The sequence below is a fragment of the Pan troglodytes genome, chromosome 12, assembly GCF_028858775.2.
Source record: "Pan troglodytes isolate AG18354 chromosome 12, NHGRI_mPanTro3-v2.0_pri, whole genome shotgun sequence".
In the NCBI taxonomy this organism is placed as follows: domain Eukaryota; kingdom Metazoa; phylum Chordata; class Mammalia; order Primates; family Hominidae; genus Pan; species Pan troglodytes.
Window position 1 is genome coordinate 20,053,275 of NC_072410.2, and position 26,751 is coordinate 20,080,025.

General features: G+C 38.4%; 1 protein-coding gene across 12 annotated transcripts in view; it reads right to left on the reverse strand.

The window, feature by feature from the left end:
- Positions 1 to 26,751, reverse strand: part of TMEM182 (transmembrane protein 182) — a 250,522-nt gene that overhangs the window by 209,891 nt on the left and 13,880 nt on the right. For 5 of the 12 annotated variants that reach the window (XM_063788931.1, XM_024354609.3, XM_063788933.1 and 2 more), the window contains exons 1-3: positions 14,395 to 14,619; positions 14,058 to 14,157; positions 12,314 to 12,412 (exon numbers count right to left, since the gene is read on the reverse strand). In XM_063788931.1, the coding sequence (XP_063645001.1) occupies positions 12,314 to 12,412; positions 14,058 to 14,157; positions 14,395 to 14,526 (331 nt within the window). In that variant the 5' untranslated portion in view covers positions 14,527 to 14,619. Of the gene's footprint in view, positions 1 to 12,313; positions 12,413 to 14,057; positions 14,158 to 14,394; positions 14,719 to 18,273; positions 18,359 to 19,207; positions 19,335 to 26,751 lie in introns of those variants that run through there. The other 7 variants (XM_063788932.1, XM_016949196.4, XM_063788935.1 and 4 more) reach the window with 5 other exon arrangements.

The following is a 26,751-nucleotide window of genomic DNA, read 5'->3' on the forward strand; positions in this document are numbered from 1 at the left end:
AGCTTCTTTAAGCATGCTCTTACCATACGATCCAGAAATTGCACTCCTTGGTATTTACCCCAGAGGTGAAAACTTAATGTCCACAAAAAAACCTGCACACAAATGTTTATAGAGGCTTTATTAATAATTGCCAAAGTTTACAGGCAACCAAGATGTGCTTCAATAGATGAATGCATAAACAATGATACACCCACTAATGAGGCATTATTTATCACAATAAAGAAATGAACTATCATGCCATGGAAAGACATGGAGGAACCTTAAATGCACATACTAAGTGAAAGAAGCCAATCTGAAAAGGCCACATCTGGTGTGATTTTAACTATATGACATTCTGAAAAAGGTAAACCGATGAAGCAAAAAGATCAGTGGTTGCCATGGTTTGGGGGCAGAAAGGGATAAATAAACAGTACACCGAGGATTTTTAGGGTAATGAGACTAATCTGTATGAAACTATGGTGGATGCATGCCATTATACACTTGTCAAAACTCATTCAATGCCTAACACAAAGAGTGAATCCTCATGTTAACTACTGACTTTAGTTAATAATAATAGATCAATGTTGGCTCACCAATTGTAACAAACGTACCAAGATAAAGCAAGATGTTAATAAAAGGAGAAACTGTGTAGGTGGTGGGATGGGAACCCTCTGTACTTTCTACTCAATTTTTCTGTAAATATAAAACTGCCATTAAAAGTCTTATTCTTTTTTTAAAAAACTGAATTTCATTTCTATATACTAGCAATAAACACATGGAGAATGAAATTTAAAATACAATATTATTTACAATTGCTCCAGAAATTAATTCATTGGATGTAAATATAACAAAACACATAGTATTTGTGTGCTAAAACCTGCAAAATACTGATGAAAGAAATCTCCTTGAAGAGGTCCTTCACATCCCTTGTAAGTTGGATTCCTAGGTATTTTATTCTCTTTGAAGCAATTGTGAATGGGAGTTCACTCATGATTTGGCTCTCTGTTTGTCTGCTGTTGGTGTATAAGAATGCTTGTGATTTTTGTACATTGATTTTGTATCCTGAGGCTTTGCTGAATTTGCCTATCAGCTTAAGGAGATTTTGGGCTGAGACGATGGGGTTTTCTAGATATACAATCATGTCGTCTGCAAACAGGGACAATTTGACTTCCTCTTTTCCTAATTGAATACCCTTCATTTCCTTCTCCTGCCTAATTGCCCTGGCCTGAACTTCCAACACTATGTTGAATAGGAGTGGTTAGAGAGGGCATCCCTGTCTTGTGCCACTTTTCAAAGGGAATGCTTCCAGTTTTTGCCCATTCAGTATGATATTGGCTGTGGGTTTGTCATAGATAGCTCTTATTATTTTGAGATACGTCCCATCAATACCTAATTTATTGAGAGTTTTTAGCATGAAGGGTTGTTGAATTTTGTCAAAGGCCTTTTCTGCATCTATTGAGATAATCATGTGGTTTTTGTCTTTGGTTCTGTTTATATGCTGGATTACATTTATTGATTTGCGTATATTGAACCAGCCTTGCATCCCAGGGATGAAGCCCAATTGATCATGGTGGATAAGCTTTTTGATGTGCTGCTGGATTCGGTTTGCCATGAGGAATCAAAAAAGATCTAAATAAACAGAGGGATAAACCATGTCCATGGATTAGAAGATTGAACATAATGAAGATACCAATTCTCCCCAGGTGGGTTTAATATAACTCATACCGAAGTGTCAGCAAGATTTTTTGTAGATATATAGACAAGATTATTCTCAAATTTATAAAGTCAAATAATCTAGACTAAATATTTAAACAAATAATCTAGACTAAGTAAAACAATTTTTTTAAAAAAGAAGAAAATAAGAAGAATCACTCTATCTAATTTCAACATTTACTAGAGAGATAAATAATTAAACTGATGTGGTACTAGCAAAGGAATAGAGACATAGATCAATGAAACAGAATCCAGAATCTAAAAATTAGCCCCATACAAGTAGGATCAACTATTTTTTGACAAAAATGCAAAAGCAACTCAATGCAGGAAGGACAGTCTTTTTAACAAAGGGTGTTGGAACAACGGGACACACATCTTCAAAAAAAGAGTGAGACTCACATCTTATACAAAAATTAGCTGAAAATGTATCAGAAATATAAGCGTAATTCATAAAACTTTTAGAAGAAAATGTGGGAGAAAAATCTGTAAGACCTAAGGAATGGCTATAATCCCAGCACACTGGGAGGCTGAGGCAGGCAGATCACAAGGTCAGAAGATCGAGACCATCCTGGTTAACACACGGTGAAACCCCGTCTCTACTGAAAATACAAAAAAAAAAAAAAAATTAGCCAGGCATGGTGGCATGCACCTGTAATCCCGGCTACTCAGGAGGCTGAAGCAGGAGAATTGCTTGAACCCAGGAGGCAGAGGTTGCAGTAAGCTGAGATAGCACCATTGCACTCCATCCTGGGCTACAGAGCAAGATTCTGTCACCAAAAAAAAAAAAAAAAAAAGAAAGAGTGTAAAAAACATCAGAGAGTGTGCAGTATCTGTAAAGATACATATGGACATATTTATGGTAGAAAGTATATGATGTTTGGAATTTGCTTTAAAATAATTCAGTGTGGATTATTTACATAGATTGATACAGATGTATAGATAAGAATGTTGATAATTATTAAATTTGTGTGATGGTAACATATGAGTTCCTTATCTCTTTACTTCTGTGAAAATTTAAAAATTTCTAAAATGAAATAGTTTTTTAAAAAATCTAAAATTAAAAAAATTCCAGAACTGATATTTTAAAGTACATAGCAACCCATATATACACAGTTTTTTGGTGTTTTATTTTGTTTTGTTTTTTACAGGTGATGTTCAATTGATAGATTCCCTTATGGTAGTTAAATAATTTTAATAGGACTGTGTTAGAATGAGACACATTTTTACCTCCTAATATCCTGGTCCTAGTCATCTGGAATACATCAAATCTCCTAAATGGACTCTCTGATTCCTCCCTTGCCTTTCCATAGGCTGCTAATGATACAACAAGCTGGAGAGGTTATTGTATAATATGTCAGATTGGAAGCATTCATTAGTTCCCCCTCTCATCTCATTCAGAGGATGAGCCGATGTCTTTTCAATAGCTCAGCCTCCGCAGTTGCCTCTGTCTTCTAAGCTCCCCTCACTTGCTCTTTGCCAGCTGTCCACCTTCGCTTCTGTTGTTGTTACCCATCAAGTATGCCCTGACCTCTGAGCCTTTGCAGTGTTCCCTCTGTCTTGAACACCCTTCTTCTCATTGCATGGCTCGCTCCCTTGCTTTCTTCTGGTTTCCACTCCAATGTCAGAGATGTGCTTTCCCCTGGCCACATTACAGAGTTCTTATTTATATCCACCCCCTTAGTCCCTAGCCCTGTCCATGTCTTAGGTTTCTCCAGAGCACTTATCATCTTCTAACTACTGTGTAATCGGCCAAGCTATGTTGCTTCATCTGATTCCCCTCACCCAAATGTCAGCCCCCTGAGGGCAGGAACTTTTATCCTTTTTTTTTTTTGGACTACTGTTCCCCAGAACCTAAAATAAGTGTCTGGCATATAGTATGTGCTCAAAAAATATTTGTTGAATAAATTTTAATCACAATTACCAGCTAAAGAGTGGCATATCTTGGTCAGTACAGATGGCATAATATTAACTACCATGTACTAGGATGACAGTGATAATGACAATAATGAACATGTGTCTATGAAGCACTAACTCTTGGCTGGAAAGTCTGCCAAATGCCTTATGTGGACACACACACACACACACACACACACACACACCCTTCAGAGAGCAGAAAGTGTTTCACTAGGGAGAAGCTATGATGAATTTATGTGCCCTAATGATGTCTTATTTTTGGTGCTCTAAATTGGTATATCATCATAAGAATAGCTGACATTTACTGAATACCAACTACTTGGCAATGACTCTGCCAAGCATTTGTATTATGATGTCTTTTCATTTTGAAAACAACTGTGAGGTTGAAACTATTCTTATCTCCCTTTTACAAACCTGTTTGTGGAGATTAAGAAGCCTGCCCGAGTGTTCTTAGACAAAGTGATGGCACCGGGTGATGAAGGCAGACCGGAAGCCCAGCTTGTACCCCCCTAGAACCCTTACCATGAGCCAGTCCCTGTGCTAAACACTCTACAGCATCTATCTAGTCCCCGAAAGAAGGACTAGAGGAGCTTCCAAAATAGCTCATGGGATGGCAGGACCCACATTCAACCCAGCGATGTCTATCTCAAAACAAACCTCATCTGTTCATGAGGCCTCCCTGGTCACCCTACTTAGTGTGGAAGTCCCCTCCATACACACACACCCCTCTCATCTTTTACTTTCTTCCAAGTGCTTGACTGACTTATTGTTTATTTTTAGCCTCCCCGCTATAATGAAAGCCCCACGAGGGCAAGAATTTAGGGCTGATTCTGAAGCATCCAGAACAGTGGTCAGTATACAGCAGGCACTCAATAATTGCTTTTCCCTGGTTCTAGTTGATGCTCTCTCCTAAGAAAAGGTCCAAAGTTTCAGGCAGAAGCAATAATGCTTCAAGATAAGAGAGGCCCAGACAGCTCCTTTCTCCTTCGGGGTTTGAATACCCTGCATGAAAGAAGGCAGTGGAAGGAAGCTATTCTTGTGTGTGTTTGGGCCCAGACCTGGAGCTGAGCACACCGTGTAAGCAGTATGAGTATAATTTCAAAGAAGATCCTGGGCCTGGGTTAGAAGTTTTGGGACTAAATGTCTAGATGGCCTCAGTGATTCTCATTAGAGGGTGATTTTGTGCCCACCCACACCCAGGACACCTGGCAATGTCCGGAGGCATTTTTAGTTATCATAACTGGGATCTGCTGGGTAGAGGCAAATGGGTGCTACTAAATATCCCACAATACACAGGACAGTCCCACAACAAAGAATTATCTGGCCCACAATGTCCATAGTGCCAAGGTTGAGAAATCCTGCTGTACACATCAGGAGTTCCTAGCGTGAGAGGAGATTTCTGCTTCTGAGTGTGGCGGGCATTTTCAGGGATCTCCTGAAGCCTCCATGGAGGTGGAAGCCTGTCCTTTGCGAAGGGAACCCAGGCCATGCTGCTGGGATAATCACAGGTCTTGTTTTCAGAAAGCGATTGCCTCTCATCATTGCAGGGATATTACATAAACTGCCAACCAATTCTCAGAAGCCCACAAATAAATTGTACAGAACACAAAATGGCACTCTCTGAAAAAAGGTGATTTTTAAGTACGGCCTTGATGTTGTGCCCTAGAACTTTCAAGCCAACTCTACCCTCAAGAGCTGGAGTGTGTGGAAGCCCAGTGAGCCACTCTGGGAGCGGCCCCAAGCCTGCATGCAATGGAGCCTGGGCTGGGGTCCCAGATGAAAGTCAGCTGTTATTCAGGAACTGCAGCCCCTCCTGTAACGTGATACTGTGTCTGTGGTGATGGCTGTGTGATCCCAAATGTCTGAACGAATACCAGCAAATTAAGTTGATGTTAGGCATTTCCAAATATCTAAGTACTTGACATTTACGGGAAAAGGAGGCTAAGTTGCATTTTCCATTACATTTTGTGGTGCATAGTTTTTTCTAGCTAACTAAAACACAGTGGAAGTATTTGGAGTGATTTGCTGTATTTAGGACAATGTCCAGAATCCCCATAAATGAACACCCAAAAAACTGATAAATAAGACCCAGCTACCACAGAGTAATCGATCTGCAAGCCAGGGTGGGGGCTGAGGTGGGGGTATCTCAATGAGATTAGATACCTACAACAGGTTGATGTGCCTCCTAAATTATTTAAGAATTTACATTTTTATAAACTCTAGACTCAAATCTTAATTCTTCCTGTGCTGTTTCAAACTGCCAAATGTAAGGACATTCATGTTTGTAGTTTATTTTGCCTTGCATGGTAAAGCAAGTTGTTGTGTGTGGATGTGGCTGTTTTTATAAGGACTCTGTACCCTCTGCCATGCTGTGCTCTGTTGGTGGCTATTCCAAGCCGCACTGTTGGCTGATTGAAAAGGTCTCTACTTCCTCATTGCTCACTCCCCAAGCATCCGTGTGCGGTTTCACATTCCCATCATTCTGATACAACCCCTTTGTGAGATCACTGCTGTCTAACCTCTCTTCCTGTGAGAAGAGAAGAAAGGAGGAAGCCTGAGGTAGGGTTTGGCTCTCAGGAGGATCCTCAGGTGACAAAATGTGCAGGAAAATGGAATGGGATCCCTGAGGGAGGAAGTGCATTGCAGGGTAAAGAGGACAGAGTCCTCAGGTCCTGTCTAAGAGAATGAGCAGTGAACCGGGAAGGGATACACAGCAGATGATCTGGAAGTGTCAGGTGGATTTAGGATAGAAGTAGGTGCCTGGAACAAGGAGACTTTAATGGGTGTCTGTAGCTGAGCCCTTGGTGAAGACGGAGCTACTGGGCCCCAAGAACTTTTGCATCATTGGCTTATGATCCAATTCCTTCCTGCCTGCTTCTCATGTCCATTCATTCTGCGTTTGACATTGAAGACCACTGCCTCCTTCCCAAGAAAATGCACCAGACTGCTCACTGACTTGTTTCTTAATGCTTCTTTCTCTCCCTCATTTGTGGGCTGTCTTTCTTCTTCCCTTCTTCCCCTAAGAATAATTGGTATTTTACTGTCTTCTTTCCTATGATTGTTTTCCTTAAAGATTATATTTGAAATCAAAAATCACCTCTGCAATTTCTCATCAGTATCAATGATTATAATTAATGACTTTCAGGAAAACCAGTTTTGCATATCAAGCTACTTGCTGAATTATTATTACAAACTGGTATTCCACCATCAACTCAAGTTTAATATGTCCAAACCAAAGTAAATCACCATGCTCTACTTCAAAACATGCCCCCTCCTCTTAACTCTCAGATTTCTGTCCATCTTACCAAATTTTCTTAGTCAAAAGTAATTCACAGTTTAGTACCAGTTGGCAAGCAACTTTATAGTATGGCACAATAACAACACCAAAGAAAACTTATTCCTATATTTTGAGTCACTATTCATACTTCTGGAAATATAGCCCAAAGAGTAAATACAAATTTTAAAAAATGCTACATATATAGAATTATTTTTGATGCAGAGGTAGCAACCAACATGTTTAAAATTTGAGAAATCACTAAGTAAATACATGGGGAAATGTGTGCTAACATAAAAACAGAAAAGCAAGATAGACATGTATATTTATGATGATTAAAACAGAATATAATATGCATATAAAAGGATTAAAAACCCACTAAAATAATACTTATTGTTTGAAGGTATGTGTCCACATTACTTTTTACTGTATGTTATTTAAACTGAATTACACCTATTTGAAAAGGAAACTTCTTCATCATCCTTGATCCCTCCAGCTCTTTTTTGTTTGGCTACCAATTTTACATGTTAACTCCTCACATATCAATTATATTCTTTATTTCCTTTTCATTTTTACTGTCCCACCTTTGTTCAACCCCTGATGATACTGATTCACTGAATGATTTTGATTTTCATTCACTCCCAGGCTTTCTCCATTTCCCTTCTGTGTTGCTAGACAGCCCAAAACAACATGTCCCAAGCAGAGGGATATGTGGCATTGTTCTGATGAATAAAACATTGGCAGAAACTGACTGTTAAATTCTAGAAGCACTTCCTCTTTTCTGAGGATGAAAGAGCATGAAGGTGACTGTCCACCCCCAAGGATGGTAGAAGAAACAGTTGACAGAGCCTGGGTTCCTGGCAGCATCATTGTGGAAGCTGCTTCTGACCCTCTTGTTCCAGGAGAAAAATAACCTTTTTGTTTTCTGTTACTTGCAGCCTAATGCATTGCCAACTAACATCTTGCCTCGCTGCCTCCCTGCTTGTAGCCTCACATCATTCACTTCAGCTTACACTTCTATAAGGGTGAAAGAAGAAAAGACCAGAAAATAGTACTAGATAAATAAACATTGACAATAAAAGCAAAACACAGCTGGCAGGCGAAAACAATGTGGAAGACCAAAAATTACAAAAAGCATGCAAAAAAATAAATTTTTTTTGAGATGGAGTCTTGCTCTGTTGCCCAGGCTGGAGTGCAGTGGCATGATCTCAGCTCATCGCAACCTCCGCCTCCCAGGTTCAAGCAATTCTCATGCCTCAGCCTCCTGAGTAGTTGGGATTGCAGATGTGCACCACCCCGCCTGGCTAATTTTTTTTTTTTTGTATTTTTTTTTTTTAGTACAGATAGGATTTCACCATGTTGGCCAGGCTGGTCTCTAACTGACCTCAAGTGATCTGCCCGCCTCAGCCTTCCAAAGTGTTGGGATTACAACACTTTGGCTACCATGCCTGGCCAAACAAATTTTTTAAAGAGTTGTGTAGGTCCATTTAGTAAAGAGCTAAAGAAATTCTGCACATCAATAGTGACTTAGGGCATCAGTATTAATACCACAGTACAGTGTAATAATGAAGTCTCCCCAAAATATGCATTCAGCTTTTGGTCTACAGTGGATAAAATAGTGAGTCAAACATACAAGACTCCCACTCTCATGGAGCTTAGAATTGAACTAGAAAAAAAGTATATGAACAAGATAATTACATGAGTAAATAATTTAAAACTGTGCTATGAATTATCAAATTAAAGACTGGGTTTTATAAAGGAGAGCATGGCCCAGTGCATGTACCAGTGGCGTAGGGGCAGGTAAGGAAGTCTTCCTCGGGAAACTGAAGTTTGAACTAGCTGGAGATAAACCCGCTCTGTTAGAAAAATGAACAGAGGAGGAGGAAGGAAGAGAGGAACAGTATTTGGGGAAGTTTAGGGCAGGTCCTGGGGCAAGGGGACAGATACTGAGATGGAGGACCTTAAAGAAGGTCAGATGGCTCACCCCCATAAGTATATATTTGTTCCCACTCATCAAGAAAAGATGAAATTGTGTTCATTGCATTCTGCTTCAGAAGAAACTAAAAGTATGCAATTGAGTTTCTAAACATTTCCACTTGGAAAAATAAAATCAAACTAGTTTATTGCAGAAAATAGTAACTGTAATTTTGCATAAAGTCATTCTAGACATATTTTTAAGCATCTAGTAATTACCAGGAACTATGCTTTGGAGAGCTCAAATAAATAATGAAGGAACCGAAGTAAACAAACAATTCCAGTTAAGCATAATGAGCACTCTGATAGAGGGGTCATCAAAGGCTATGGGGACACTGAGAAGGCAAAAAATTAATTCTCTCAGGGTTGAATTGTCTTGAAAATTCATTTATGTTCAGTACATCATTGCCAAATGATACCAAACAAGTGAACTGTGACTGAATGTAAACATGAAACAAACCAGAAAATCTAGACTCTGACAACTCTCCAAAGGTAATAGAATTGTTTAATGGACTTAGAAGTACACAAGCCTACCTCAAAAGCAATTCTGTGAATTAGACCTCCCTCACCAGGCCTGGCCAGTCATTCAAATAACTAGATTTGAGGATAATTGAATTTCAGAATATGTATTTGAGATTCTTTTAAAAGAAAGAAAACACTGAATTAGACCTGATTATACACACAAGTCAGAATCGAATATAAAGGTAGAAAGAGCCAATGTAAAGTTTAATTTGTTCTTTTGTTAAGATACAAATAAAAGACATATTTTTTAATAGTATGCACTACAATTAGCCTTTTCATTCATTGTAGTTTAGTAGATTATCGATAAAACAAAAGCCAGAGACTTGGTTCTTTGCACTGGCTCTGCCAATAAGCAGCTGTATGAAGACAGAGTCACATGATTTCTCTAATTCCCAGTCTCCTTATTATAAAAGGATAATTTCATCGGTAGTGTCCTATAATTCTAAAATTGTTACTCCAGAAAAATCATACACCACTATATTATTTTCACTGAATTCAATATTGGCTAACTGCAATTGTAAAAACTCAGGACACTACAAAGCCATTTCACCAACAATTTGCCAGGCCACAATACATCAGAATTTATAAATGATACTTTCAATTTACCAAAGGTGACCTGGCAAGTATCTGATGTTGGGTAATTGTGAAGCTACATGAAACTTAATAGTAGCTCTAAAGCATAGTGAAGTATACGTAGTCTCATTAACTAGGAAACCATACTGAAAAGTCAGGTACAAAGCTTCCAATGAAATCTATACCTTTCTCTTGGATACAGGAAAGAAACAAAAAAACCCCAAATTTAACAAACATAATATCAAATTTCCTTGTATATTATTATGGAGATGAATGAAACTTGTGTATAGTATTTCTGTTGTAGAACACATCTTTGCACATCTCAATCATTTTTACCTAAAGTGATTGACAAAGTTTCTGAAAGTAAATGAGTTCCAATACGTGTGCCAATGAGGAATTTGATAATTTAAAAAAATTGGATTTGGTTTTGTCACTAGATCAAAAAAGTGACACACTAATTAAATGCAGTGCTACATAATAATTTTAAGTGTAATTGCAGTATAATTTTTCTGACATGTATTTACAATCCATCTCCATCATAATTATCATGCACAGGTTATGTTACTTTGTTTTTCAAGTTCTCCACTATCTCCTTGAAGTGCAGGCTTTTCAAATATGTGATCATTTTAAAATATACAGTGCCTACAATACCTATCTTATCACAGGACTTCATTATATGAATAACAACAATACTAATATTTATGTTAATACCTAATGTTCTGGAAAGCCAACCTTGTATTACTTTTCAGTTCATTTTATAAAAGTAAGAATGTTGAGGAAGGAGCATCATTTTCTAGCTTGTCTGTAAAACAAAAGAGTTTCTCCTATTCTTTCCTATGCCATCCATCTCTTCCCTTACTAGTGACAGGTAGGCTTGTATACTTCTAAGTCCATTAGACATGACACGAAGGTTTTGACAAATGTGAGTGAGGTGCCTTCTGCAGTTTTTAATGGGAAGGAGCATCCATACCACACATGTTTTCAAGGAAAATGGTCCCAGTCCTTCGAACCCAAGGAATCCTGGTGGACAAGCACAGCTGTGGGTCAGCTCACCTCTTTCCCTATCCAGACCTCATACCCTCTTTATAAGTGTCCTATTAATGATGTAATACAAGCAAATGTTACATTCTTTGACAAAACTAAAAATTATAATGTATGGAATTACATATTTAACAGGAAGATGAAAAATAGTTCCATGTAAAGATGTGTTGAGTTCTGTGATGGTTATTGTTATATATCCACTAGGTTGGATTATGGTGCCAAGTTGTTGGGTCAAATACCAGCTTAATATTGCTGTGAAGGTATTTTTAGATGCAATTAGCTTTTATAATCCCTTGACTTTGAGTAGAGCAGATTACCCCCTACCCCATACTATGAGCAGGCCTCATCCAATCAGCTGAAGATTTAAAGAGAAAAAACAGGTGTCCTGAGGAAGAAGAAAGTCAGCTTCCAGACTGCAGAAGAAAAATTGTACTGGAGTGTAAAAATTCAGACTGGAGACTGCAACATCAGCTCTGACCTGAATCTCCAGCCTGCCAATTGCCCTGTAGATTTCAGACTCACCAGGCCTTACAATCACTCTCTCTCACTCTCTATGTGTGTATGTGTATGTGCACATGCATATGTATATACATGTATGTGTGTATATAATATATATTTATGTGTTCTATTGTTTCTCTTTTTTCTGGAGAACACTGACTAATATTAATTTATTGAGAACATTAAATATAATAGCTATTATTTTTGAAAAACACTTTTTTGTTCTATATATGACATTGATAGTCTGTATCAACCCTTAGCAAGTTATTACAAATTTCATGTTCTTAATGTGATTTTAAGTTAATGATATCTGTCTGTCTGTCTCCTATGGGATATTACACACACAGAGTTCAGTCATTTTGTATAAATATAGTAGCATAATTACATATTTATATCATATATATTTATTGTATACATATTATATATTTATATGTGATATTCTCATGTGTAATGATGACATAAAGTTTTAGAAGTATGATGTATATTACAATATTTTCAACTGTAGGACTCGTTTTAGGTCTGTTAAAACCTTAAGAAGCGGTTCTTCTTAATAAATATTACTATCTTCATATGGGAAAACACATTTAAAAATACTTTTATAGGCAGCTAGTAAATTACAATGACTTTACTTTTAGATCAAAGTTATGTTCTTCAAAATTATAAATGGCACATTAAAAATAACATTTTTTAAGCTAACAGATATCAAAAATATCGAAATTACAGATCTTAAATTATTTTTTTAATTGCTCACAACAATTTTGATCTGGGCATCCTTCAGAAAGATAAGACCCTTTTAGAAGTAGGCTGAGGACAGAGGGTACTTACTAACTGCAGAGTCATAGGAGGTCGAGTTGTGCTCGCCTCTCATGAAGGGGTACGGAGACAGGTAAGCGTGTGTGCAGTTCTTGGACGGTGGCTGATTGGCTAGGAAGAACAGCAAAACAATGGCACTTGTTATTGAAAAGCTCAGTGATGACTCATCCTTAATGGAACAGAAATACAGAGCACAAGGGTTACACAAGCAAAATAAAACTACTGGTTCCATCAGCAAATTCAGCGAATTGTTGTTGAGGAGGAAGGCCTTCTAGGAAACTCATATCAAGATGCACATGAGACGAAGGTGGATTCATCCAGAACATCTAGCTACATGACATAATTCAATGGAATAAATGCAAATGCCCTTTATATCACCTTACGATTTAAGGTACCACATTTCATCTTTTTTCACATACTCTCCAGTACCCAACAGTGTCTAGCACACAGTAGGGAATAAAAAATAATTGTTTTAAAAATCTAATAAACTTAAGTTTAACCTTGATTAGTTCAAATTAATAAAAAAATTCTTCTATATCCATTTTATTTTAGGGAAGAATGCAAATGATAAGTTATACAATAATTCAAATAAATTTTTAATATTTGAAAACATCACAAGAAGGCACTTTTACGTTGTCTGAGAACTTAAAATTTTTATATGTACACTTTAAGATGGACTGAAATATTGAAATATTCTTTCTTTCTCCAAGTCTTTGGCAAAATCTTCCTCTTGCACAGTCTGACTTACTTCCCTTTACTAAAGTCTAAACCATTTCCACTGGCAAGTTGTATGCTTATTCTCCTGCCCCCAAATCCACTGTAAGATAGTCTATCAGGTACTTGCCTCAAAACGCTGCTTCATCACTACTTTGTTCCTTATATATGCCAACTTATCACCAGCTTGCTTAAGTCTTCAGGGACCTCCTATTTTTATTAAATATTCCATAATCCCGACTATTATGTAAATACCATACTTTGATTTTTGATAAGAAGACTAATAATTTCAATTCTCAATAAGCTTTAGGCTAATAAACAGCCCTTTCATTGTTGAATACAATGAAATAAGTGCTAGCTATTTTCAATAAATTGATTTTCAAAGATTAATTCAATATAAAGAATAGAGTTGAATGAATGCATTATAGTTTTTAAAAGTTATGCTACCTTAAAAAAGAACTTTAAAATTTCAATGAGAACACAAACAACAAAAGCAAGGCACTTCTTGATAGCATCAACAAACTTGGTTAAAGCTCAAATAATATAAGCTTTCATGTGCCATGGCTGGTAATTAAGTTCCATTATTTTTTTTAAAAAAAGATACTGTTAACTTTGAAGTTATGAATACAAAATAATACATCTCTATTTATGGATTTTTACATTTGAGATTTCAAGGGCTGATAGCAAAAAAATCTTATTTATTTGCAACATAGTATTCACAGACACTCGAAAAAATGCTATAGACAATACCTGTTCTGTTTGTTAGAGTTAGTGTATTCTAAACAGGAGCAGTGAAACAATGGATAATTCAGTTTTGCCATAAATATTCAGACTCCTGTTTTATGCTAAAAGAGAAAATAATTATTCCTATAGCCATGTCTACTTACTGAAAAGGAATCTCTACATGATGAACCTTTTAAAGACATCTAATTGAGATTTTGTAACTCACAATCCAGTCTGCTAGAAGTGACATATACTATGTAAGAAACTGTTCATTTTTATTTTACAGACAAGAGGGAAAATAAAGCTAAATTGTACTTACTGTACCAGAACTTCCAAATATTGGAGTCATTCTCTTCCACAATCCCATTAAACCAACACCTCCAGAAGAACCCTTCATGGTGAAAAGTGACGTTCTCTATCTGCACAGAACAAAATGAAGTAACTTGCCATCAATACAAGAAATATAATCAAGATCATTACAGCCAGTAAATTTTTAAGGACATGTATTTTATCCCAAATAATGAAGCTCAGTAGCTTTCTACATATCTCTTCTATGAAGAAATAGACACTCCACTACTATTCTCTGATTTCAAGAGCATACATAAGGCTATCTTCATAACTACCATGTGCATCACTATTTTGAAGAAGAGACTCACATTCTGTTCACCTGAACATCTCCCCACTTCAGTTGCAAGAAGCCAATAATCCGATCCAAAAGCCACCAAAAAGAGTAACACCCCCAAAGCACCAAAGAGAGCTCCAAAGAAGATAGCGATATTTAGTCTCATTTTCAATTCACTGGTTTCCTTTTAAATAAAATATGAAATTTTAAAATGGTAAGACACCTAGTTTCTCAGAAACAACAGCAAAAAAAAAAAAAAAAAAAAAGAAGAATATTTTTGAGTTGGCAGAATCTTCTTGAGAAGACTGTCCTAGCTCATGTTTTGGTGGCTTCTCGCTCACGTCCCACCGGCAGATTCATATTCCCTTTGCTCGCCCCTGGAGGGACTCCAGCCCAGCAGCTGAGAATTGCTGGCTATTTTAAGATAGTGATTGAGGAGCTGTCTTTCTCCCATGGGGATCAAAAAATAGCTGACCTTCTCTTGACTATAGAGAGAAGTATCAGGAACTGGCTCAGATTATCATTATTGCTGTTGGGTAATCCACAGAAGTAGAAAGAAGATGGAATGGTTATGAAGTCATTGAAAGCATTGGCCCCAAATCTTGTGTCTGAACAAGCTCCTCTTAGTCTAGAATGCCCATTACAATCCCAAAGACACTTAAGACTCTCTTTGAAGATATATAAATCACAGATGTAAAGAACCACAAAGACCGATCTTGAACACAATTGAAGTTGTAATTAACTTAATTCCTTTTGGACTTTTTTTGTGGTAGAAAATACGTTTTTGGTCAAATAGTCTAACATAACACAGTACAGTTCACGTTTATAATCTAAACATTCAGAGGTATACTTAAAAGGTCAAGAATGTTCATGGTAACATAATTGTTGAAAGTATGAAGAAGAGCTTTTATGCAGCATACACTAGTGACAAAAACAACACTTTCTGCAGCAGCTTCATGAGTCTTATACAAGTTATTCCAAATAATCATCCCCAAAGTGGACTGATGAAAAAAGTCTCAAAAATGTATTATTTCCTGAATTAAGATGAAATAACCCGATCGACTTCTTTTTCCTTCATTTTAAAATATCTCACTTCCTCAAAATATGAATCATACTTAATACTCACACAGACCACCTAATAGCAATGAATCTACACTTTCTTCAAGGCTTAACTCTTTACAGCTTATTTGTTTGTTTTGTTTTTCTGTCTGATATGCCAGAGGAGAGTATTTTTCTAAGTATTTGTGTGCATTTAAAATCTTGCACCGTTCCTTTGGTTATTGTTTTTATATTCTCAACAATAATCTGGACCACTTAATCTTCCAAGGGGGCATCTCAACTCTACCAGTTTTCTTCACCCCTTCTTTTTTGTGGCATGGGATAGATCCTTACAATGGATTCTGTGAGAACAAAAAGATTCTCAATAAAGATGAAGGGCCCTGTTAGGCTGTAGCTATATGCAATCAGAGGTATTCAAAAGCTATGAATAAGGCCGGGCGCGGTGGCTCACACCTGTAATCCCAGCACTTTGGGAGGCCGAGGCGGGTGGAGGTCAGGAGCCTAGCCAACATGGTGAAACCCCATGTCTACTAAAAATACAAAAAATTAGCTGGGCATGGTGGTGGGCCCCTGTAATCCCAGCTACTCAGGAGGCTGAGACAGAAGAAACGCTTGAACCCGGGAGGTTGAGGTTGCAGTGAGCCAAGATCGTGCCATTGCACTCCAGCCTGGGCAACAAGAGCAAAACTCTCAAAAAAAACAAAAAACAAACAAACAAAAAAAGCACGAATAGAATTCTAAGCCATATAGAATGTTACACAATCATTAAGGATTAGATTTAAGTTAAGGGGTCATCTGAGCTAATCCCTCATCTAATGCTTAAATATTTTTTATAAGACTTCCCACATCATCAAGCTATGACATTTCTAGCCTGTGGCATTTAAGGACATCAGTAACAGCCATAATAGCTCTGCCTGATTTTCTGCCAAAAGCTGCATCCTAGGAGTTTCCAGATATTTATTCTATTCTGTCCTTTGAGATTGTGAAGCACAAGTTTCAATCCTCCATCTGTGACAGAACTTTCTGATATTTTAAAGATAGCCATCACCGATGCCTCATCAATCACAGTCCTCCCCTACCCCTATATAGAGGTCTAAGCTATATTTTTCTAAGCCAAACACTCTCTTCCTTTAAACGCCTTGAGACTGGTATAACTCCAGACCTCCTCCTCTCCGTTCCGGTTTTTCCCTACAATTTTCAAGTGCTCGATTGAAGTGAGACATAGTAAAATATTCTGGGTATATTCTAGCCGTTCTTACCTGGATGCTGTGCTAAGAGTAATAATGGCCTCACAACAATGTTCATGCCCTAATCCTAATCTATGAATATGTTATTTTACATGGCAATATCCTGGATTACACAAGTGGTCCCAATCTTATTACAGGAAACCTTACATGAAAACCCGGGAACCTGTCCTAGCGGAGTGGCCAGAGAGAGAAAGGTGACCACAGTAAAAGGGTCAGACAGTTGCTGGTTTCAAGACAGAGGAAGGGGACCACAAGCCAAGGAATATAGAATGCATCTAGAAGTAGGAAGAGGAAAGAAAACAGATTCTCCCCTTGAGCCTTCAGGAAGGAATGGAGCCCTGTCCACAAATTTGAGCTCAGTGAGATCCCTGTGGAATTTCTGACCTCTGGAACTGTGGGATAGCAAATCTGTAAAGTTTTAAGCCATTATTTTGGGGACAACTTGTTATAGTAGCAATATAAACTTAATACAGATGCTATTCTATAATTAATGCAATATTAGAGCAAACTAAGTTTTCTGCGGGGGAGGGGAATACATCTTCAGAAGTGCTTATTGTGGACTTTTGAGGGTCCAGGCATTTTATCAGATATTGAGGTTACAATATATAGGCCCTGACTTTGAGGAGTTCATAAGCTAGTGGGGGAAAAAAAAAGATTTGTTAGAACAAAATATATGGAGGTTTAATAATGAGCTCTGGTCATCCTGTACACATTTTACTGCTCCCCCACACGCCCCCTCCCTGGATTAGTGTGGTTGTGGTTGCAGTGGTTGTACAGTTGTGGTTGTAGGTGACAGTGTTGTTGTTTGGAAAGAAGGAGAAATCTGTTGGATAGGAAGATTTTATTTATCTTATTTATATTTCAATGGTTTATGGTTCAAATTCCATGCATTAATACTAAATCTTTAACACATGCATATACAAAAGTAGATTTTTTTTAATTAGGGGAAAAGAATATAAGACTTTGTTGTTACTATTTATCACAATTTTGGTCTTCGTCATAGAAAAGGATCATCTTTCTGGACTAGGTTCATCAACGAATAACATTTTCTAACCATTTTTGGTTTATGAAAAATATATAAACATCACCATAAAAATGTAGCTAGAGTGTTTATGGGACAGGGAAGAGCCCGGATAAATGCCATGAAAGACCACTCTCTAGGGGGGCATTGCCTCAGGAACTAGGTATGTGTATTCAATATATTAAATCAGCCATTAATTTTATTAACTTCAGAATTTCCAACCTGTCATATGTGTTCATCTATTGAGAAAAATAGAATACTTTTGCTCTCATAAAACTGAGCCATTTTAGCTTGATAATTCTCAATGCTTAGCATAGGACTTGGCACACAACAGGCACTGAAATAAAATAGAAATCAATTTGTGTTAGGAGTCTTGGCTGAGATGCAAATACATGACCTCCTGAGCAATCCAACTGGCAATCCACCCCCAAAAGAAACAGTGCTGATCTGGCCCAGCTTGGTCCTTGTTAAGCTCTGGAGAGCTGGATTTTAGCAGGGTGCATGTTTCCTGTACAGATGTTTTCAAACCATCTTTTAACAAATCCTTATTAGACTTTTGCTAATGAAGACATGAAATGGAGCTTACCATGGAGGAGGTAAAAGGTGTCTTTTTTCTTCAGAAAATTGGACATTTGCCTGTCACTTGAAACTCTTCTAGTTTTCCATGATTCCTAAGGAATTTTAACAGCCATTCAGTGTTGCTTCCCCAAGTAATCTTAGAAGCCTAAGAAAATGTCCATGCACTAGGAAGGCTGTTAAGCAGCTGTGGTGTTCTTCACAAATCTACAAATTGAGACATAGGTTCTCTCTTCCCTTTCTCTCTCTTTTTTAATGAAAGGCCAGGAAAAGGGGCCTTTCAATAGAAAGGGCTGGTTAAGCCTCAACCTCAACTCCTAATAATCCTATAATAAAACGGCTCCATTGCTAGTCTATGTGTCTATTCCTTATGGGAATATTGACTCTATCTTTACATTGATAAGGTTATCACACTGAGTGATATGGTTTGGATTTGTGTCCCCACCCAAATCTCATGTCAGATTGGAAGAGGGACCTGGTGGGAGGTGATTGGATTATGGGGATGGATTTCCCCCTTGCTGCTCTCATGATAGTGAGTGAGTTCTCATGAAATCTGATAGTTTTAAAGTGCGTAGCGCTTCCCACTTCACTGTCTTTTTCCTGCCACATTGTGACGAAGATGCTTGCTTCCTCTTTGCCTTCCGCCAAGATTCTAAGTTTCCTGAGGCTTCCCAGTCATGTTTCTTGTTAAGCCTGCAGTACTGTGAGTCAACTAAACCTTTTTTCTTCATAAATTACCCAGTCTCTGGTAGTTCAGTTCTTTATAGCAGCATGAGAACAGAATAAAACACTGAGTCATCAGGGCCACAAGAATAACCATCATGTCTCAGGATCAATACTGTAGGAGAAGTTGATTGTCAAAAATGTAAAATGAGGTGTCTAATAGTAGCTAATATGCATAAGACTCTACCAAGTGGCAGGCACCATGACGAGTACTCCAATACCTTGAATACAGATAAGTCTTTAGTAGGCAGAATATGAAACAACCAGTGTCTCTGTGGGCATCCACTCTCCTGGGCAGGAATTTCATCTTCTGAAGGTCTTCATGGTTGGAGGAGTTAAAGATCTTCTCTGTGACATGAAGAAGGACAGAGGTAAGCAAAGAGGGATCTTCATGGGGTCCCACTACTAAAGGCAACTCAATAATTTATGGGTAATGACCATGTTAATTTCCTAAATGTTAAATGTTTGTTTAAGACTTTCAGCCTGTCCTCCCTGTGCTCCCAAGTCTAAATGAGGAGGCAATGTGGCTGAGAAGGGACTGCGGAGTGATCGTCCAAGAGTAGATGAGCCTGGGGGAAAGAATAGGTAGCAGGTCTGCTCCCCATGTAGATACTCTACTCTCCCTCCTTGCCAATCTTAAGAATAGGATTTTGGCCAGGCCCGGTGGCTCACGCCTGTAATCCTAGCACTTTGGGAGGCCGAGGCAGGTGGATCACAAGGTCAGGAGTTCAGGACCAGCCTAGCCAAGATGGTGAAACTCAGTCTCTACTAAAAATACAAAAATTAGCAGGCGTGGTAGCAGGTGCCTGTAATCCCACCTACTTGGGAGGCTGAGGCAGAGAACTGCTTGAACCCCGGAGGTGGAGGTTGCAGTGAGCTGAGATCATGCCACGGCACTCCAGCCTGGGCTACAGAGTGAGACTCCCTCTCAAAAAAAAAAAAGGAAAAAAGAATGGGATTGTGCTTAATTAAGAAGAGTTGGAGTTTCCTTTCATTATTGAGTGATCTTGAGCCAATGGCTCAACTCTCTGAGTTTCCGTTTGTTTGTTTTTTCTTGAGTAGGAGTCTCGCTCTGTTGCCCAGACTAGAGTGCAGTGGCAGGAACTCAGCTCACTGCAACCTCTGCCTCCCGGGTTCAAGTGAGTCTCCCACCCCACCCTCCCAAGTAGCTGACACTACAGGCACGCACCACCACATCTGGCTAATTTTTTGTGTTTTTAGTAGAGATGGGGCTTCACCATGTTGGCCAGACCGGTCTCCAACTCCTGATCTCAATTAATCCACCCACCTCTTCCTCCCAAAGTGCTGGGATTACAGGCGTGAGCCACTGCACCCGGCAGATTTCTGTTTTTTAATATGGAAAATGGGAATACTGCTTCAGAGGATTATTAGGGGTACTTGGTAAGATGACGTGTGTCAAATGAGCTGGTGTTTCTACGTATTAGCTTTATATTCCACTTTAGGTGGAGATCACATTTCTGACAAAGAAATTAAAAAACAAATAATAAAACAAAATTAAAAAGCAAAAAACACAATAAAATAAAACTCCCTTTGCTAGCACTGAAAATCTGATTTAAATCTATTTCACCAAACCAGACTAATTTCTCACCAGGTGTTCCCATTGCTCCCACACCAATACACACACATCATCCTTCCACCTGGAGCACCAGTAGCTCCTCAAATCTTTGCTTGTTCCCCATCTGATTAGAATGCTTTTTTCTTCCATCTACCTGATGACCTCTTCATTAGTTCCTTCAATAAATATTTACCAAGTGCCTACTATGAACTACATGTTCTTTAAGTGTTAACGGCAACACTCTGCAAGGAGATTCACATAACTCATACAAGTTTTCATATGTGTTTAATTACACTCTCCCTTTCCTAGATGGTTTTTAGAATCCACATGTTGTGGAACAAATTGAGTCAATAAATGTTTTCTTCAACAATCATATCAGTTTAATAATGAATGAGCAAATGAAGAAAAGCCCATATACAATTTGCCCCCTTATTCTTAACGATGTTACTGGGGACATTGGCCCCTACAAATAGCATCCCCTTACGAAGGCCAGAGGGAAATGTCTGAGTGCTAAATACAAGCTGAATTTCTACAGAGCACTACTGTTATTTTTCATCTTAAAGACACTACAAATCTTGATTCATTTGACAAATATTCATAATATCAAGCATATATCACTTGCCTGCTCCAAGACATACCATGCTGTGCCTGGGTGGATACAGTGACTAGAATGTGCTCTCTGGCCTCAGTGAGGTAATACTCTTCATGTAACTGAGAGTGCTTCTCTCTTCACTTTGGTACCTGGTAAGATCGGAGGCTAAGTACAAACGGTGACGTGCTAGCTTCCACCCTGCCTTCCTTAATTTCCTTCCTGTGCTCCTCACATTTTTGCATGTGTTTATACGCACTGCTTGGAATACTTTTGCGAACAAGGAAAGGACTCAACAATAAAACAAATTAACAAAGTCAATTTGTAAAATCAGATATCTGAAGGAATAACGTGCCTGGCTAAGAACACTGGTATGGTTCTTTCATTTGAAAAGCTCTGTGACCTCACTGGTTATCCTTCTTTTTTTCCCTCTTATCCTGTTTATTTCAGTCATAACTTCATTTGGAGATTCTTCCAGCTTCCTGGAAATAATATTTCTTTTAGGGTCTCTATTCACTTAGAGAAATTGCAGTGAAAATGTTCTAAGTTTGTTTCTTAAATTACAAAATTAAAAAGCAATCTGTTAAAATCTAGAGTCCACTAAGATCAATAACATTCCATTATGGTAAATTCTACCCTTGGTTTTCACAAGTTAAATAAAACTGGATAAGCAACAGCTGGATGACTATAAGCAACAGAAGGCTTTGCCTGCTTTGATTCAGTATCTTTTTACTTAACTTTTTAGTTAACTTGTTTATATTATCAGTAGGTACACTGAAACTCAGCAGAAATCTCAAGTCACATTATTAAGTGATCATAAGCAAAACATTCTTTTTTCTATAGTCAATATTTCTAATCCTAATGTTGCAATATTCTTAATTAGCTCAAAATATCTGATGAAATGATTTAAACATTCCCAAAACAAAATTAATTCTAGTCTACTTTAGTTTAAAAACACAAGCATGTCATTGCTCAACACCCAACGATGCAGAACAAATTTTTAAACAAATGCAGAAATCAAATTCCCATAGCTTCTACACACTGCGAATCCATGTTCTAGAAAACTGGAATGGTTTACCAAAGAAAGTTCTGACATCTTTTTTGGAGATTTTAGTGTAGATTCTTTTTTCATAGGATAGTATGTTGTAGGTGTACAATACCTCATCTGCCACCCTAATATCCAAAAGTCTCTGAAAACCCAAAGCTTTTGGCAAAGCAGATCTGACCAACATGAGGCCATACAGTGTGGATTCTCATATATTTTATGGCATAAATATGAATGTGTTTGATTTATTTCAAGGTTCCCCAGTTTCCACGAGTGGGTGTTAGGTAATGCACGGTATATGTATTGTGTTACTTTTCTAAAATCCCCAAAATTCTGAGTTCTAAACACATCTGGCCCAAAGGATTACACATAAGGGACTGTGGCCCATCATCCTAGACACAAGACAGTAAACTGAGAGATGACCCGAAGAACAATTGCTTCCCTATGATCATTATTGAAACAGATTTTTACTGCCTATGAGCCACATGTCTCTGTGATTCTACCGACCCTTTAATCTTAGTTTTGTATTATAGTTTGTGATTCTTGTGTGGCATCCTCTCTACTACCTCCCTTACCCATCAATATAAAACATGGTCATATTGTAAGCATTTTCAGGGATTATTCACAGGTTTTCTAGTCTTACATATAGTACAAGAACAACAAATAAACTATACAGGACAATAAGTGGTTCGGTTTTTGTTTAGTGCTGCATCTCTTACACCTAGCACAATGCAGTAAGGTAGATGCTCAGTAAAAATTCAGCTATTCATCTTACTGAGCTTAATTAAATTGGTTTGAATACTGCCACCTGCTGGCCATAGGCAAAATTTGCATTCCAACGAACATTACAGTCAGTCGTTGGGAATTTTTATCTATCAAAAATGAAGAACTGGCCGAGCATGGTGGTTTATGTCTGTAATCCAAGCACTTTGGGAGGCTGTGGAAGGAGGATCTTTTGAGCCCAGGAGTTCTAGACCAGCCTGGGCAACATAGCAAGACCCCATCTCAATTTCTTTTAAAAAATAAAAATACATATAGTAGAACAACGACTTATTAGTTTCACATTATTTGATGCCGAATAGCCTTAACTAAGATGATTTCATCTAAGCATCTAGACCCCAATGAATAGTTTACACTGAACATGACTACAGCAAGATCCATAAGCTCATTCACCTCATTAATTTAGGCAGTTTATGCTTATTTAAATTGAGAGTCACCTATACAAGTAATTCACACCAAGGGAGCTTTATAACAAAAATACCCTTCCCTCTGCAAAAGGGTTTGCTATCTAGCTCCAGCCTCTATTTCATAAAGAATTATATTAATACATTTAAGTATAGTAACTCTTGAAGGTGGGGGGGGAAGCTTCAAACTCATTTGTTAAAATCCTGCCTTCAAATGCAATAAGCACACAGTAAAACATTTCATAAGCAAAACTGGGGACCAAAGAGTGAAATCATTTAATACAGAATTTGGGGAATTTTAGAAATCAAAATGATGTAACTTACAGGGATAGATCTATTTTATAAACAAATATACATTTTAAACTATTGTAATTTCAATTTAATTTCCTCATTCGTTTAGAGTTAAAATAATTCTTTCTAAGGTTGCATATTACACTTCATAAGCTAGAAGCTGTGTGAATGAAAAGGTTCTCCTCTTCTGTCCTTCAGTTATAAAAGTGCTCTGCACATTTCTTATGTGCAATGACTTGAGTCTTAATTTACAGAAAGAAAAATTCTGATTTATCTCTGTCTCTGGGGTATGTTACTAGTTCCTTCTTTATCAGGAAACATGTAATGGACTTGCAAACTCCTTTCCAACTGACTTTCCAGACGAGGTGCTTGTAAGAGGCTCTAATGACCCAGCAAGTTCAGGTCATATGGCCCAAAGGAAAGACAACCTAATCAGTGAGAAAGAGAGTGAAATGCAAGGAGACACGTTGCTGTAACCAGAGTGCCACCATGTCCCCAAGAGGAAACAGCCCTTGCTGTTGCATCACTGTAAAATAGTCAGAAGTGGTCCAGGCAGAGGCCACTGTCCCAGGCCTGCTGAAGGTGCTGCCACAGATTCTACATAGACGGCTCCACAGCTCTCTCTTCACGTTCTGCTCAGCCAGGTCCTTTAAATTCTGCTTAATTATTATACATATGTGGTATGGGGTAAGCACTTAAAAATTAGAGCATATCAGGATACCCAAATGACACAACAACTAAATAACAAAAATGTCAAAGGTAACAAAGTAACAATGCCCAACACTTAGGTAGCTCTCACACTGTCTCCAGCTCTGTTCTAAGTGCTTGATGTTTGTCAGCTCTTTTGCTCTCCACAATCATCCACTGCAATAAGCAACAGGATTGCTCTCATTTTATTGATGAGGAAATTGAGACAACTCTGAATCTCTTTATGGCAGGGCTTTTTGCCCTAAGCACTGTCTATGGACTAAATCCTGTCCCTCTAAAATTCGTATGTTGCCCTAATCACCGTGGGACTGTATTTGGAGACGGAACCTATAAGTGGGCAATTATGGTTAAATGAGATCAAAAGGGTGGGCTCTGATCTGGCGAGACTAGTATCCTCATAAGAAGAGGCTGGGCACAGTGGCTCACATCTGTCATCCCAGCACTTTGGGAAGCCAGGGTACGAGGATCTCTTGAGGCCAGGAGTTCAAGACCAGCTTGGGCAAGATAATGAAACCCCCATCTCTACAAAAAATTTAAAAATTAGCCAGGCATGGTGGCATGCACCTCTAGCCCTAGATAGTTAGGATGCTAAGGCAAGAGGATCGCTTGAGCCCTCAGGGGTTCAAGGTGACAGTGAGTTCCAGCCTGGGCAACAGAGTGAGACCCTGTCTCTAAAAAGAAAGAAAGAAAAAGGACATAATGATACAGGAGTTAAGAAGAAGTTATGTAGCAGATAGTGAGGGTAGGAAAGTCCTTGGTAAGGTTTTCCTTTTAATGAAAAGCAGCCCCAAAATCATTTTCTTTGCTAACAAAGAGTAGCCTGTAAAATCAAGCTGCAGACACAGAAGGGCAGGCTGGAAGCTTGCATGGAAGAAAGCCAGCAGCTGTGCCAATAGGAAAGGGCCACCTAGGACTATGCATGTTCAAAATGGCTGCTCCATCTTTCCTTCTCCTTTCCAACCACATTTGCAGTAGGCAGCAGATGACACAGCCCAGGCCAAGTGGAAAGCTCATTTGCCTAATAAGAAAAGGGTGGGGTGGCCAGCTTCCCCATGCACTATGTAAACGTCATACCTGGTCCAATCAATCTGTGTGCCCTATGTCAATCAGACACCGCCTCCTCAAGCCTGTCTATAAAATCCGGTGAACTCCGCAGTGGGCCGGAAGACCCACTCGGGCAACCCGCTCTCTCACGAGAGAAAGCTATTCTCCTTTCTCTTTCTTGCGCCTATTAAACCTCTGCTCCTAAACTCACTCCTTGTGTGTCCATGTCCTTAACTTTCTTGGCATGAGGCAATGAACCTTGGGTACTACCTCAGACAACAACGTGGCTTCAAAACCAGAGAAATCTCTCTCTGAGCATGCACAGTGAAGCAGCTAAATGAGGCCACAGCAAGAAGGCGGCTATATGCAACCCAGCAGGGCAGGCCTTACCAGAAACCAACCCTGCTTGCACCCTGATCTGGACTTCCAGCTTTCAGAACTATGAGAAAACGTCTGTTTTTAAGCCACCTAGTCTGTAGTATTTTGTTGTGGCAGTCCTAGTGGACTCATACAGCACTGTGAACACAGTGGGTGGGTAAAAAGGACAATCACACCTCACCCAGGTAGGGACAATAAAAAATACATGCAGAGGTTGCCAAACCACTGTTTCCAAACAGGTTGGAAACCACTGTTCTATGCAATCATCACAAAACTGATTTCTGCAGAGTCTGAGAGAGAATGAGCTGAAGTGACACTCATCCCAGTAGCAGACTCCAAATGTGTTCAAGTTCTTATTCATTCACCCATTGAATACCCGGAAAGACCTTCATAAGGTTTTGACTGTCTGACATTTGGAAGAATGCCCTATTATGGCCAATCAGGGAGATGGACAAAAGGAGGAAATAAAAGATGATTCTGGGAAGGTGTACGTTTGCTTTAAGGAAGACTCAGATGGCAGAATTTCCTTAGGACAGAAGCAACATCGGCAAAAAACAGGTATAGGAATAATGGTCCTACTTACAACCATGGGAGGCACATACAAGTTGTTCTATTTCAGTTTTCAAATCTCATACATTATACAATGATAAAGTTCTGGGAAGGTCTAGCAAAACTTCTATTATGCCACTTTTTTTTTAAACACTGAATTTTTAAAATTTGATAGCAGAAATGCTTAATCTGCTTTCACTAGCAGACCAATAAGCAGAAAGCAACTGCATCAGAGTTCAAACCAGAAAATGGAACATTGGGGAAGCGAAAGTGAATCTGTGCAAGTAGCATACTACTTAAGCAAAAAAATGCTTTTTTTTCATTATTGAGGTATTAGACAGCCATCTTTTCCTGCTTCATTTAAAAAAAAATTATTTATTATAAATTAATTAATATGATCT